We start from the raw sequence: 14,122 nt of genomic DNA, 5'->3' as shown, positions 1-14,122 counted from the left end.
TTCTTTGCTGTTCATACTGTTCTAAAACATCCAAACTGTCATTGGCACAACTGCTGTCCTCATGATGACAAATGCAAATAAAAGGCAATCAAAAGCCTAGAATCAAGACTAGATACAGAAAGGTATCTTATACCTGCACTAAGGAAGCAATTGAACACACCGGACTAATCAGAAACAGCTGAGAAGCTAACTGTCCAATTACTTTTGTTCCCCTAAAATGGAGGGACTAAGTATTAAAAGAGATGTAATTCCTCCACGGATCACCCAATGTGGATGTGAACACCCCCAAATTAAGGATGACAGTCTGTACTTTAACCTAGGCTTCATTGTTTCATTTTAAATCCAATGTGCTAGAGCACTGAACTAAAAGAATACAAATTGTTCCACTGTCCAAATACTTACAGACTGCACTGTATGAGGGGGGAAATGAGAAATTAGTCACTTTCACTGGAACTGTACTTAAGGAACTGTACTTAAGGTATACCATTTATGAACTACTAAACTTCATATCCTGGTAGACTTTATGGGCCTCATTTATCAATATTTTTGTAAATCCAATATTTTCGTAAATGTATGCGTGATCGGATCCATTTCTGTCGGATTTATCACACGTGTAGACTCGATTTTGTCGTATCCATGTGTGTATGTTGATAAATACCAATAAATCGTAAACAAAAGGGGTGTGCACTAAAATTTTGATTAACATAAATTGACACCCCAAAAATACTTTATAAGGACACACTGAAATTCATTTTCAGGGAATTTAAAGAGATGGTCGCGAAAAGATGAAAAAACTTCACTTTAAAATGATTTTGTATGTCCTGTGTGTCCTACTGATATTTTGTAACTTCTTGTCTTTGTGTAGACTACCTGGGATTTAGTTCAGAATATGACAAACACCACATTGTTTTATTGGAACTGCTACTGCTCTTGCACTTGTTAATCACTTCTTGCATCAATAAATCACATAAATTGTTATTTTTTTGTGAAAACCAGTCAAATGGCAATATGCAGAAATTAGACATTTTTCCTTCTGTATCTATATAGAAAATATTGTAAGCTGAAAAGGGGAAATGTAGTAAATAAATAATTTCATTCTAATATGGTTTCATTCTAATAAATTCTGAACAGGGCTTATTTTACACATATGGCATTTGACCAAATGGAAATAAAATGTGTGAGATTTTTTCCACAAACAAATTTTATTTAGAGAAGCACAAAACAGTCACTTGTAAAAAAGAGAGATTAGATTACCAAACATGTGAATATATCGGCCCTTTTTAGCCTTGTTGCTTTTTCACATAACATTACAATTAATTTAGCTGAAACTTTTATCCAAAGTGACGTACAAAACTGTGCATATCAAGGTCGTACAACAAAAAATCAAACACACCAGATCTGTAGGATCATGTAAGTTACATACCCATTTGATTAGAACAAAAGAGGAAATATTGAAATGGTTTTCCCATTCCTCCAACCTCGCCATCATTAAGCCAATTTGAGCACATCTGTTACCATGACACCAACCCCATCAAATATTTCATGAATCGGGGCATTGCACATGAAGGCGCTGGTGGTCACCAGCTTATTTTTTACATCAACATGCACTTCCCCGACATTCTTGTTGACATGTTTGCAGCCCATCTCCTTCATAGTGCAGGCAGTCTGAGCATAGGGCCATCTAGTAGTAGGACGGTGGAAAAGCAGCAAATTAGCAATGCAACAAACCATTTCAGGTAACATATGGGAGAGTAATGTATATGAACTTATAATGTACAATAACAAATAACTAGTTTTCATCCAAATGTTTCACAAATGTTAAGAGTTTTCTGAATTGTCGGGAAAAGAAAATCAGTGTGCATTTCCATCCACTACTCTTATGCAAATATTCTGAAGTCGGCACAACAAGATATTCTTCCACCAACATTTTTTCCGCTTTCTGGAGCAGAAGCATGTGACTTAGGTTCATAATTTATTCTATTATTCTGTATATTCCATCATATTATTTTTGAGATATTTCTGCGTTTTTTTTTTTTCTCCTTTCACACATTTCTACTCAGGTTTACTTATGTGTAAATTCAAAATTAGCCTAAAAACTGTTGAATGGAAACCCCACTAGTGTGACTCTTTCTTTGGATTGATGTTCTCAGCTTCATGGAAATGACACTATTGACCTTTATTTAACTGTTATTCTATGGCCTCCCACGCCCCGTACTCACTTTTCACACTCACTGTCGTGGCCCACGGTGACCTCACAGCCGGGCAGCGTCTTAGCGGCGAGTACAGGTGAGATGCAACACAGGCCAATGGGTTTTCCAGCCTTGTGGAAACTCTTTATCGCCTTCTCCACTTCAGGCTGGACTGAGCAGTCTTTCCCCTGTGTGGCCCAAGTGCTCAGGTTCTTAGCAACTCCAAAACCCCCTGAGAAATGGTATCAGGAGAAGATAGTTGAGTACAGTGCAAGCACTAATATGTTGGGTCTATATAGAAGTATAAACTAAATGAAGAGTAGGAGTGTGAGTGTGGCGTACCAGAGTGACAGCGATGGGTGCTGTTATGCAGGCTTTCTTTATTCACAGCCAGTGTTGGGAATAAAGTTGTATCATCACTGTGTCTCTGTGTCAGTGTACTGTGGGTATTGAGCATGCTCTGTATATCAGTGTGAGTGTTTGATATTCACTCTCTGTGTCAGCGCTGAATTCATTAGTCCTATATCCTAGTGCTAGTTTTGACTGTTCTGTGAGTCTCCATGTGTATTGTGAGTATGTAGTGTGGTGAAGGACTGTGCATCTTGTAGCAGGCCACTGGGTGTAACATTCCCTCTCCCTCACCAGGGATGATCAGAGCATCATGGCCCGAGACATCCAGTTTACTGAGGTCAGTGACATCTCCACGGGCGATGCGGGCACTCTCCTGCAGAACATTGCGCTTCTCCTCTGTGGGCTTCCCTATGGCGTGGTTCACTACATGCATCTGGTCCACATTGGGAGCGAACATCTGGACCTGGAACACACAGCGTATCTTGGTCAGAGAGCTCATGCACCAACAGGAAATCTCCTAACTCAATAACATGCCACAGTAAAAACTAGAAACTATGTGTTCTCCATGCTTTGTTTTGTTCTATCAACACATTTTGTTCACATTGTGTCGTCAAATAATTAAAAATCTAATGTATTCTACTTACATTATACATATGATTCTGAATGTGGTTTACGTGTCAGTTGTTTACCTGTTACCTATCCTTAACCTGAGCCACACTGCGTGCATGGGAGAAACACCAAGCCAAAAATCGGATAAAATATTCATGTTGGCCAAGCATAAAATATAAACACAAAATTTTAGGTATAGCTTTGCATGTGTGTGTGTGTGTCTCTGTTTCAGGCCCTTGTTTTGGGATGAAGGCCTGCATCTGTTCACATGTGTGTGCCCTTACCTTGGCCCCAGCCCGGCTCAAGTGCACCAGAACAGCAGAAGCCTCATGGACCTCAGTTCCATCATAGACTCCGCAGCCTGAGAGCACCACAGCAACACGCTTCACCATGACTCCTGAAAGAAACAGCACATACACACATACACTCAGCACTTAGTGCCAGTCTGTGTTCTTTACACACCTTAATCTCTCATTCCTTTTATCGTGTGCACTTTGTGTTTTGTGTACTTTAGATTACTTTTTCATTTTATTTGCTTTTAATTTGTGCATAATCTCCTTTTTCCACAGACTTTGAGCCAGTTGGTGATAGTGTCACACGCATACTGAATACAAAGACAATGCCCATATTTGCCTATTATACAGATAAACAGGTACAAGGGCAATCATTTGTGGTAGATATGAATAAGCATATTAATAAGCATGCACTTTGTACAAATAGGCAGCCCTTCATATGTTGCAGTAATGCGACCCAATTAAAGAGACCTAGAGCAGTTTCATGTTTATCCCAGAGAGAAAGCCCTCTCTGATAAAAGACACTAGGCCTCTCACTGCAGTCTCAGGTAACCTTAAAGCTGGCAGGTCTAGCAGTGAAGCATGTGAACTGGACCTAATGGCGATGAGTCTGCACTTTTCAGCAGCTCATTATTTGCTGTGTGACTATGTGAAAACAGTGCCATAGCAACACATCTGAACTCAGGGCATTCCAAAGATGCAAGTAGTGCCTAGCAGAGATGGAGAGTGGGCCAGAGCTATCTATAGCAGCCTATTTATATTGCCTTTCCTCTATATGCAGGCTAGGTCAGAGCAGCCTTAACCTGGTCAAATAACTAATCTGTAAAAGTGTAGTTTAGCCAAACATTGCTAAAATTGCTGTATTTAATGTGTTTAATGTGTTAAGGTGTTAGCCTTTTTCTTTGGAAAAGTAATAAATAAGAAGTATACAAAAATAAGATGCATTCTACCAGGGAGACATACAAAGTGTAGTTGGATATTGGTTTAGCTTTCTCTCACCTTTTTAGAGTTGAGCAAGCAGGCAGGCAGTGAGAGAGGTGTGTCTTCTTTGCTGGCTCCTCCTGTGACAGTGGTTGGATAGGGAGCTGAGAGCTGCTATATATGCCCAACGCAAGGCACCGTTGCCATGAACACACCTATGAGGGCAGGTTTGTGTTCTCTGAGACCTCCCCTTCGCAAACAATGAGCTCACCCTCTCCATCTGCAAACCGAGGAGGAAAAAGGAAATGGTACAGTGACTAAACAAAACTGTCAAGTCATCCCTGATCCTTCTCATAATACACAAACATACCCGGTTTGAAAGCTTGTCACTGTTGGACTCTGTCCCCCTGTTCTGTCAATCTATGTCTGTTGCTACATGATTAAAAATACACCTGTTAATGATATCTACCATCTTCCTGGTTATCCAGATAGCATTTACTAATTCAGCATTTACTAGTTTTTTAATCTGTTAAAGTGAACAGAGTGGAATTTTAGCCCTTACCATACAGTATGTTCAAATGTTTCTAGCAATGGCAGTTTAGATTTGTTGTGGGTGGCAGTGACCAATCCTGTTTTTTGTTTTTTCTTCTTATGCAAATAAGATGTGTGATACCTGTTGCAATGGAGGAAATAGTAATTTTATTTCTCAATGTGCTCTTCATGAAAGCAATCAATCAAATTTTATTTGCGTAGCGCTTTTAACAAAGGGGCTTGGTCAGAAAGCAGCTTTACAGAGAACCGCCCCCCAAGAGTACACCTAGGCAACAGTGGCAAGGAAAAACTCCCTGGCTAACAGGACGAAACCTTGAGCAGAACCCGACTCAGAGGGGGAACCCATCTGCTGCTGGTTGACACCGGTTTGTTGTAAAAATGGTTGTAAATGAACAGATGAATTATAGTGCATAAATGTCCAATCTGAATTAATTTAGTCCAAGCAGAGATGACTCCGGTCACATGGAGGGATGGCAGGAACACCAATGGGTCAGGCAAGGGGACAGGCTTGGTGCTACAGCTGGCTCCGTGCCAGGATGCGGTGCTCAGGAAAGTTGGTCTAGAGAAGAGGAATGAAACATTTTTAGGGGGTTCAGATGGTAATTGGAAAGAAAACCCCAGCAGAATAAGGCTATGGCAGCATAGTTAAGGAAAACGGAGGCAGTTGCCAACACAGCCATGATGGCAGGCTTGAGACACCACCAGACCATGACTGGTTCAGCTTAACACAACACGACCAATCAGGGGCGTAGATTTAGGGGGGGGCAGGGGGGACATGTCCCCCTCAATATTTAGAAGAGGTGAATTTGTCCCCCCCAAAACATAATGAATGATAACTTCTTCCCTAATCCAGGTAAAAATAACAGCACAGAGGGTCTAAACGCTTAGATATCCTTCTTACCTATTTTACAATTATTTCATACACCCCTACTGGACCATACCATCTTAACCTTGCTGGGTCTGCCGGCCTCGCTGACTCGCAGTTGCTATATGTCTACCGTTGTGGAAGCATGATAGTGTAGTGAGTCTTGTATAAGTAGCTATCACGCTTGTTTTACCTTCAGTGTTTCTGAATGAGAGTATCTGCGGATGAAACACTAACGTTATCTAGTTTATAACTTGTGTCTGAAGTTATCTGAGGTGCGTTAAAGTTCAGCAAACAGGCGAACGTTTGCAAACAATTGCATTTTTTTCCGTTAGCATTCTGTTCGCTGTGTTTGCAAACGGTCTGAAAGATTTGCGGCGAACAATGAGGAAGCTGCACTGAGGGAAATGTGAAGATTTCGATTTGGAATGTTCTTAAAAGCCATCGAACAGTCATTATATGGGTAGCCTACTTGAATTATGTATTTTCCTTTACATTAATAAAATAAATTTACACAATAAATTGATGCAGAAGAGGAGCAAATTGGTTCATAAAAATTCACCAGAATGCAGGAAATTAAGTGAGAGATGCTCAACATTTTCTGGGGGAGAACCCACAGACCCCCCGCTTCATGTGTCCCCCCCACTGTTGAAATTAAACCGGCGCCAATGCTACCAATAATGATCCAGTGACAGCACTGACCGCTAAGAAACCACCAGAAACCACCCTCTCCTGCCCCTCAACGATGGGACAGACAAAAAAGATAAGCCTAGATAAGGTGATAGTGTCTCGCTGAATATGAGCAGGCTAATTGTTTTTTTTTTTGTTGTTGTTTGTTTGTTTTTACCAGAAGGGCAGTTCTAGGTAGAGCCGACCACAACGTTGTATTTCAAACAAGTGAGAACTACCAAGCAAAACCAAATCTAACCTAAGACAGCAGCTTCCTTCCCGAAAAATATAAATAAAATACATCTCAGTAACTTCCTCTCTCGTTTCAACTCTTGTATGCCTGTGGGTGTGCACGCATGCATGGCTCTGTGAAGTGACGTAAAACTAGCGGTGTTTAAAATGACAGCGACAGTTGTCTGAGTTTGAGTAAAACCTGAACCCTTTTCGTTGCCAAAGAGAAGTCGCGATGGCGGAGCCGCGAGTAGAAATCGAGTCGCTGCATTTCTCCGTTGGTATTTTGGGAATCACTGGAGGTAGAACATATTACGTTCCGTTTTCGTCGATTTATTTGTCCAAACATGAATTTGTCCTAGGTCAGCTCTTACAGTGGCGTGTCGAATTTTAGATAATGCTAATTTATGTTCTGTTCAGGTTAGTAGTGAATCAACGTTAAAGTCGGCTGATTTGTGCTAGATGTGACAATTTCAGGGGAGTTGCATTATGTCTTCTCAGTAAAGATGACATTCCAAGACCAACTGAGATGCGTTAATAATACAGTACATTATCCGACAGGCAGTGTACAAACACGATTGCACATTCAGAAATTGACTACTGCTGTATCTTGGAATGTAAAAGAGCAGTTAAGTTAGCCTGTTATTAAATCATTAATTAAAAAACTACAGATAGCACTGTGGAGGTGCTGCTGATTTAAATATTCTGATTTAAATCTTCTGATCCCAATCTACGAATCATATATCTTTCTTAAATGGTCGGCATTGGCGTTTTTCTTAAGATGTTTGCTGTTACATGACGTAGCCTATGCAATTATAGTCTATAGCCTAATATTCTTGTTGATTCTTGTTTAAACTCTGTTAATTAGGCTATGTATTTATGTCATATATATTTTTTAAAGATTTTATATATTTACAGTATTTCAGTTTTTGAAATCTTCATATTTAGGGGCGTTTTGGCTCAGATGTGGATAAATCGTTATAAATTACTCGCACTTTTAGATTAATCTTCACCGTCTTTTGTCAGCGTCTGGGAACAAAGCGCGTCTCTGATGAACAGTTGTAATTAATAGAGTCCACCAGCAGAGGTCGAAGATACCACGACGATGTTTACAGTTTAGTTTTGTGAATATGCCTAACTTGTTGCTTTTTACTTATAGGTTCTTTACTGCTGCTAGTGAACGATTATGCACACTCTTCCGGAAACGACTTGATCCCCAGTACTGCACTGGGAGTACTGCTACTCATCATTGCTGCCCTCTTGGCATATGCAGGTATAATACCATTTGGAACTGGTGTTAAATACTTAGATATAGCTTTCATGAAACCGTTTGAAGATTATAGGAAGGGGATTTGTAGGGTTAGGTTTCATGGTAGCAACTGCTATTAAAACCATTAATGTGTCTGTCAGATTTAATCATTAAGAAACCATAAACTAACTGAAGTTTATCCCCAATGACTTCCTCAAGTTCTGGGCTGTCAAGTGACCAAAATGGTGTTACATCCTATTGTGCTAGTAGCAACTGTGGCTTGTAGCCTGGTTGTGCAAGATGTGTCCTCACATGCAATGATGAAATGATTGCGCATCTCAGCTGGATGATTGCACTTAATGGTAATAGAAGCAGTGGCTCAGTTTCTTAAATTACGGGAGTTTGCAGTGAATATATGGGTTTCTAAAGTAAATAAAATTAGGCTTTTCAGATAGGGGGGAAAATGAAAACATTATGGGATCTTTGATATAGTGTCAAGCATGTGTTCATCCAGTGTTTTTACAGTATATACAATGCTTACATGTATTTGAGTGTGCTGATAATTTCTAACCCCCCCCCCCCCACAGGAGTGCGGCGCAGCCTGTCCCACTCCCCGCTCTTCGTGTCTCTCTGTCTCTCCATCTCCGCCCTGTGGTGTGGCTCAGGGCTGGTGTACATTTTGGCAGGGGAGGGGGTAGTGAATGGAGAGGCAGGGCTCAGGACGGCCATGGTACCTGGGCTGGCTGCTTTCTCGCTGGTGCTGCTGGTCATGGGGGTGGTGGGGGTTCTGCAGAGGGAGGTGGTCCTCTCCATCATCGCCTTCTCCATCAGCCTGGCCTGCGCCCACCAGATCGCCGGCCTGTTCGACGTGGGCTTTGGCCTGGGCGCCACCGCTGCCAACTACCTCCTGGTGTGCCTGGTGGGGGCGTACTTCGGAAGTGGCCGCCTGCTCAACTACATCACCAAGGGGAAGGTGCAGCCACCAGGAACGGGTCTGCAGAAGAAGAGCAAGCTGACCCCTTCGCAAGCCCAGGAGCGCAATGATGCCGTGCCTACCGGCCTGGTCATGAACCTGCTGTCTGCCAGCGTGCTGGCCTGCCCCCTGCTGGGCGTAGTGCCTCAGCTCACCCCCGGCCTGGTGCCATGGCTGTGGATGGCGGGTGTGTATCAGCTAGGTGTGTGCATCCTCTCCTACCGTGCCATGGACACTCTGGCCGCCACCTTCTATGGTTACACGTCAGTGCTGAAGTTTGCAGAGGGGTACAGCCTGCTGCTGAGTGAGTTCAACCACCAACTGTACTCTCCCGTGCCATTCCCCACCGTCTTCTCGGTGCTGTTCTTCATCCTGGCCTTGTTCAGCACACAGAAGAGCCTGGTGGAGTGCCTGTACCAGCTGTTCTATGTGGCCTACTGCATCGCCATTGCTGCACAGCCACTGGGGTTCTTTCAGGCCGGCACACAGGGGGTGCAGGCAGCCATCTTTGTTGCATCCGCCCTCATGCTGCTGGTTACCCTGCACAACATGGTGTCACCTTGGAGGGTGCCCACAGGCGAGGGCCTGCTGAAGGCAGCGCTGACCCGCTCCCGCCACCTGATCCTACGACCCCACGACAAGGACCTGCACGCCCCCTACCTGGGCTACTCCAAATACGCTGATGCTGAGGTGCTGGGTCATGGCTGCAGTGTCCTTGCAGCCTTCGCCATTACTGCCACGGTGGGTGCCAGCGGGCCCCTGGACGTGCTGATCCTGCCGTGGGCCGTGGTGGCGGGTGGAGCCCTGCAGCTGCTGTGTGGCTCGGTGGCTTTCGCTCGGGGGAAGACGCTGGAGAGCACTGCCTTCATCCTGTACGGCATCATGTGGACGGTGTGGGGGCTGACACGCTACGGCGGGCTCTACGGCGCCACCCGGGGGTTCAACGTGGCGGTGGGCATTATCTGCTTCATGCTCTTCAACTGCTTCGTGACGGCCGGTGCTCTGTTCCTCAGCAAGGCCTGGTTCGCTTACGCCTTCACTTTCCAGCTCATCCTCATCAGCTTTCTGCTGGATGCGGTGGATGCCTTGCCTTATGGTTACGATATCGCCGTCACCATCATCTTCGGCCTGGTTAGCTTCTATTGCTTCCTGGCCAACCTGTTCAACAGCAGCTTCCAGAACCCACAGCTGCCCCTGGGCGACCCCTTCATTAAGCTGAGCGGCTTTGGCGGGGGCAGGGAAAACTGCCCACATGTGCCTGCACGGAAAGCCACCTCTGTTCAGCAGATCGCAGGTGATTTTTTGTTTTATTCCACCACTTAATCAAAAACAACTTCTGGTTTTCGTTTTGTTTATGCAAAAAGGTCTAAAGGAATGCTGCTTGTGTGCTTGCTTGCCCTTTTTAGAGATCCTAAAGAATGGTGGCACTTGTGGGATGCCCACGGACACAGTGTACGTGCTTGTGGCAGCCTGCAACAGGCCTGATGCAGTGGAGAAGGCCTACAAGTAAGTCTGACACAGATATGGGTTTGTTCTGCTGGGGCATCCATATCATAAGCTGGCAAAGCTCATCTGAGGGGTGCTCTCTGCATCTTCCTCCAGCCACATTCCCAGGGAATATAAATTGTATCGATATACTGCTGCAGATAATGGTCAAAGCTCCGCTCCCCTCCATGGGTGGGTTGGCTGAATATGTAAGAATATGTTTTACTGGATAGTTTTGCCTCTTTTCTGCAGGATTAAAGTGCATGCCCAGGATCGGCCCATGTCCCTGTGGATCTCCAGCATTAAGCAACTAGAGCCTGCCAGACACCTGATCAATCCAGTGCTCTGGGACTTCATGGAGGCTGCCTGGCCATCCTCCATCAGCATGGTCATCCCCAGAGGTGGGTGGGCTTCCCCCCGTACATCACCTGGTTTGTTCTTAGAATGGCAAGCGTTCTTCATAGTGATTCACAGCTCTTACTCTGTAAAATTTGAACATGTAGCACTCCAAGCATCACCTTCAAAGGGATTTTTGTTTCACAGCAGGGTGGTAAAATTCAAACAAGGTACTCAGTGATGTTCTTGCAATTCTCATCTAGGGCGGCCTGTAGCGGGTCCTTGAGCAAGGCCCTTAACCCTGAGCAAGGGGAAGTTAGACTAAGCTCCTGCTTAGTCTAGTCAACTGTACGTCGCTCTGGATAAGAGTGTCTCCCCAAATGCCTGTAACGTTTGCAGGTACCTGGTTGGATTGTTTTGGTCTGGGAGAATCTGCAAAGTACATCGGCACACCACAGAGCATCGCTATCCGAAATCCAGACTGCACTGTGGCCACGCACCTCATGGATCTGGTGTGTATCTCCCAATTCAATCTAGTTAACCCTTTCCACTTTGCCCCCCTAGAGGGCAATTTCCACTTCTTTTGTAGTCCTATTTATATAAGTGTCAATATTTAAAAAATAGTTTACTTAATTTGACACAAAAGATTCAGTAAAATACCAAATATCTTATGTTTTTATAGTCTAGCATTGAATATCTCAATATTTAAGTCAAGGACCAACCCAGATCGACTTTGTATTTGAACTTGATGTCAACTTGTGTACAAAATATGGTAACGATATCAACAGGCATTCAAATTCTTTTTTTCAAATTTTTTTTTTTACCAAAGCGTGGAAAAACCAATGTGTTTATTCATGCAACTTCTGAATTGTATATTTTTGTTCTCATATTGGAACATGATCTTTTGACATAGGGAAATAGTCTCCAGGATTGTTAGAATATGCCTTTTATTGTCTGAATCTATGGCGAGGTCAGGGTGTGGGGGAGGGTGTTGCCCTGCTTTGCAAACAAGAGGCTGATAAGAATCTAAACTGCTATTCTCACTAGCGGAGAGTCTTCTCTACAATCTGGCTTGGTTTTATTACATCACAGTTTTTCAATTACATAAATATTAAACTAATTAAAATGAAAGAAATAAAATAATTTGAGACGTGAACGACCACCACAAGGAGGTAAAGTAGATTGGGTTAATCCTTCAGGGCTGGTTTGTCTAAAGACCTACAGCCTACAGTTTTAGCCTACATTTAGCACAATGTTAGATCTTATTCTGGGTCTGCATCAGATATATTTGTAAAAATACATATTCTGTGAATTGCAATGGTCCTAATATTACCATTGCATTTTCTCTATCTGACGTATGAAAATGTAATTATGAAAATGGTAATATAAATGTATTAGTATAGTCTAGTATGATCTTTTTAACCTTTCTCTGTGTTATTAATTAAAAATTATATATGGGATTCAGTATCATATCATATAGTATATCAGTATCATATGGGATTAATATGACAATTAATGATATAATAATTACTTATAATAAATAGTATAATTATTATAATGATGCTTATTATTATTATTATTATTATTGATAATAATAATAATAATAATAATGATATTATTTGTATTTTATACTCACTGTCCTCCACTTTGCTCTTGTTACCTAGAGGTAATAAAGTATATTTGGAGTGGCCATCACCATCTCTGTCTTATAGTGTCCCACCATGTGTTTCCAGGTGGGGCCCATTGCTACAATGTCAGCTAACCCAACAGGGGAAGCTGACACAACTCATCATAACCAAGTGTATGCCAAGTTGGGGGATAAGGTAAAGACAGACTGCTGCAGTAACCAGGCTCTGCTTTTTAACTTCCCTGATGAGACATACAATATGTTTCCCTCTGCTTTTGTGTACAGGGCAGTGGCCTCCTCCATGATTGCAAGTGACTGTATTCATATTGTCTGTCTAGGTGGATGGTGTGCTGTGTGATGGCCCCTCACCAGAGAACATTGCCTCTACAGTAATAGACTGCACCAAGATTGAGAGCGGCCACATTGGCTTCTTCAGAGTTGGTGTCATACCTAAGTCTCAGGTATTTTTCAGTCCTCTCAGTCTTGAAAACCCTTTTCAACTTAAGAGCTGGAAACTGCTCAGCTTATTACACCTCTTTTACAATGCAGAGCTGGAAATTGAGCTGGCTCATTATTAGTCTCTGGTTTTTCTTTACAGTCATTGCAATAAGTTGTTGTGTCTGCCTGCTTCAGGTGCTCCGGATTTTTGAGGAGGTGCAGAAGAAACACATGACAGGGCAGGAGAATCCTACCTTTGAGCCAGATGTTTTGGAGCCCAGTGAGGAGAAGAAGGAGGAGCTTGAGATTGAGACAACAAACCCAGCAAACCTTGGCCCTGTGAAAGAAGAGGATGAGTCCTAGTCCTGTAGCTCCTGCTGTATATACAGTATGGGACAGTCATGTGAATTAGTGGTAAAAGAACAGAACCACACCACAAGGTAGCCAGTTCAAATTTCCTGTGGGGATGCTATGCTACAGTACCTCTCAGCAAGGTAGTCAACCAGAACTGCATACATAAAAACAGTATAGTTAGTGTAGTGTTTATAAATGATATGTATGCATTAACATTTAACTATATACTTTATCTTTCCTGTATGCTTGGTCTACGGACAATTGATTCTATCCTCAGGCTTACTAAGAGCAGTAATTTATTACATAGATATGATGAGAATATTTTTATTGAGCTATTTGTACAATTTGAAGAAATAACGTAAAGTCATTTTGTACCCTATTCTGTAATTGTACTATTCTATACTGTGTAAACATGTTTTGATGGTGTTAAACTTGTTTGTCAAGTGCAAATAAAAACAAAAAACAATGCCTTTAATTCATTTCAGCAGACTATATGAATATGTTGATTATGTTTTCTGAAGTAAACACTTCAATTGCTATATAACAATCCCTTCAATACAATCATGACATTCCATTCACCCTCTAAATATACAGGAACACATACACTCAGTGAGCACTTTATTAGATAGACCTGTACACCAGCTTGTTAATACAAATATATAATCAGCATGTGGCAATAGCAGCAACTCAATACATAAAAGCATGCACAGCCTACATTGTGAAGAGGTTCAGTTCATGTTCAGACAGGGGTGGAGGTAGCCTATCATACATACTATATGGGTGAGAGGCATGATGAGAGCCCCTCCCCCCACCCCATTCGTCTACCCAAACAATAGAACAATGGTGCAGAAAGGGGAATATCATAATTTGAGTGCAAGAAATTTTATATGATTATGATAATGGCAATAAGCGACTGCTCCATCTCATAGTAATATAGCCTATCAGCTGCATTAGGCTACAAGCAAAATACCTTTTTATTA

At 42.5% G+C, this 14,122-nt stretch overlaps 2 protein-coding genes across 2 annotated transcripts; one reads left to right on the top strand and one right to left on the bottom strand.

Annotated features, from left to right (window-relative positions):
• Positions 1-1,183: 1,183 nt before the first annotated feature.
• Positions 1,184-4,507, bottom strand: si:ch211-153b23.5 (uncharacterized protein LOC321177 homolog). The gene is made up of 5 exons (XM_061236208.1): positions 4,442-4,507; positions 3,434-3,546; positions 2,832-3,003; positions 2,220-2,421; positions 1,184-1,681 (listed from the first exon to the last, which is right to left on the bottom strand). Exons 2-5 carry the CDS (start codon positions 3,539-3,541, stop codon positions 1,489-1,491), a joined length of 675 nt encoding a protein of 224 aa, XP_061092192.1. The 5' UTR covers positions 3,542-3,546; positions 4,442-4,507; the 3' UTR covers positions 1,184-1,488.
• Positions 4,508-6,793: 2,286 nt separating this feature from the next.
• On the top strand, positions 6,794-13,608 carry si:ch211-153b23.4 (uncharacterized protein LOC335392 homolog). The gene is made up of 9 exons (XM_061235523.1): positions 6,794-6,982; positions 7,840-7,953; positions 8,517-10,196; positions 10,309-10,408; positions 10,640-10,788; positions 11,123-11,235; positions 12,457-12,546; positions 12,689-12,811; positions 12,984-13,608. The coding sequence occupies exons 1-9, from the start codon at positions 6,916-6,918 to the stop codon at positions 13,149-13,151; spliced, it is 2,604 nt and encodes an 867-aa protein (XP_061091507.1). The 5' UTR covers positions 6,794-6,915; the 3' UTR covers positions 13,152-13,608.
• Positions 13,609-14,122: the final 514 nt, after the last annotated feature.

Source organism: Conger conger, chromosome 3 (genome assembly GCF_963514075.1).
Source record: "Conger conger chromosome 3, fConCon1.1, whole genome shotgun sequence".
NCBI lineage: Eukaryota > Metazoa > Chordata > Actinopteri > Anguilliformes > Congridae > Conger > Conger conger.
Note: the sequence above shows the minus strand (reverse complement) of the source record. Positions and strands in the feature narration are given on the sequence as shown.

What these genes read in the sequence shown, in the direction of transcription:
- si:ch211-153b23.5 (XM_061236208.1), bottom strand. Translation starts at nt 3,541, where the DNA reads ATGGTGAAGCGTGTTGCTGTGGTGCTCTCAGGCTGCGGAGTCTATGAT. An exon ending in TGAGCCGGGCTGGGGCCAAG is followed by an intron (nt 3,004 to 3,433) that starts GTAAGGGCACAC and finishes TGTGTGTTCCAG; the next exon opens with GTCCAGATGTTCGCTCCCAA. An exon ending in TGATGCTCTGATCATCCCTG is followed by an intron (nt 2,422 to 2,831) that starts GTGAGGGAGAGG and finishes ACCATTTCTCAG; the next exon opens with GGGGTTTTGGAGTTGCTAAG.
- si:ch211-153b23.4 (XM_061235523.1), top strand. Translation starts at nt 6,916, where the DNA reads ATGGCGGAGCCGCGAGTAGAAATCGAGTCGCTGCATTTCTCCGTTGGT. An exon ending in TGCCCTCTTGGCATATGCAG is followed by an intron (nt 7,954 to 8,516) that starts GTATAATACCAT and finishes CCCCCCCCACAG; the next exon opens with GAGTGCGGCGCAGCCTGTCC. An exon ending in GTGTCATACCTAAGTCTCAG is followed by an intron (nt 12,812 to 12,983) that starts GTATTTTTCAGT and finishes TGCCTGCTTCAG; the next exon opens with GTGCTCCGGATTTTTGAGGA.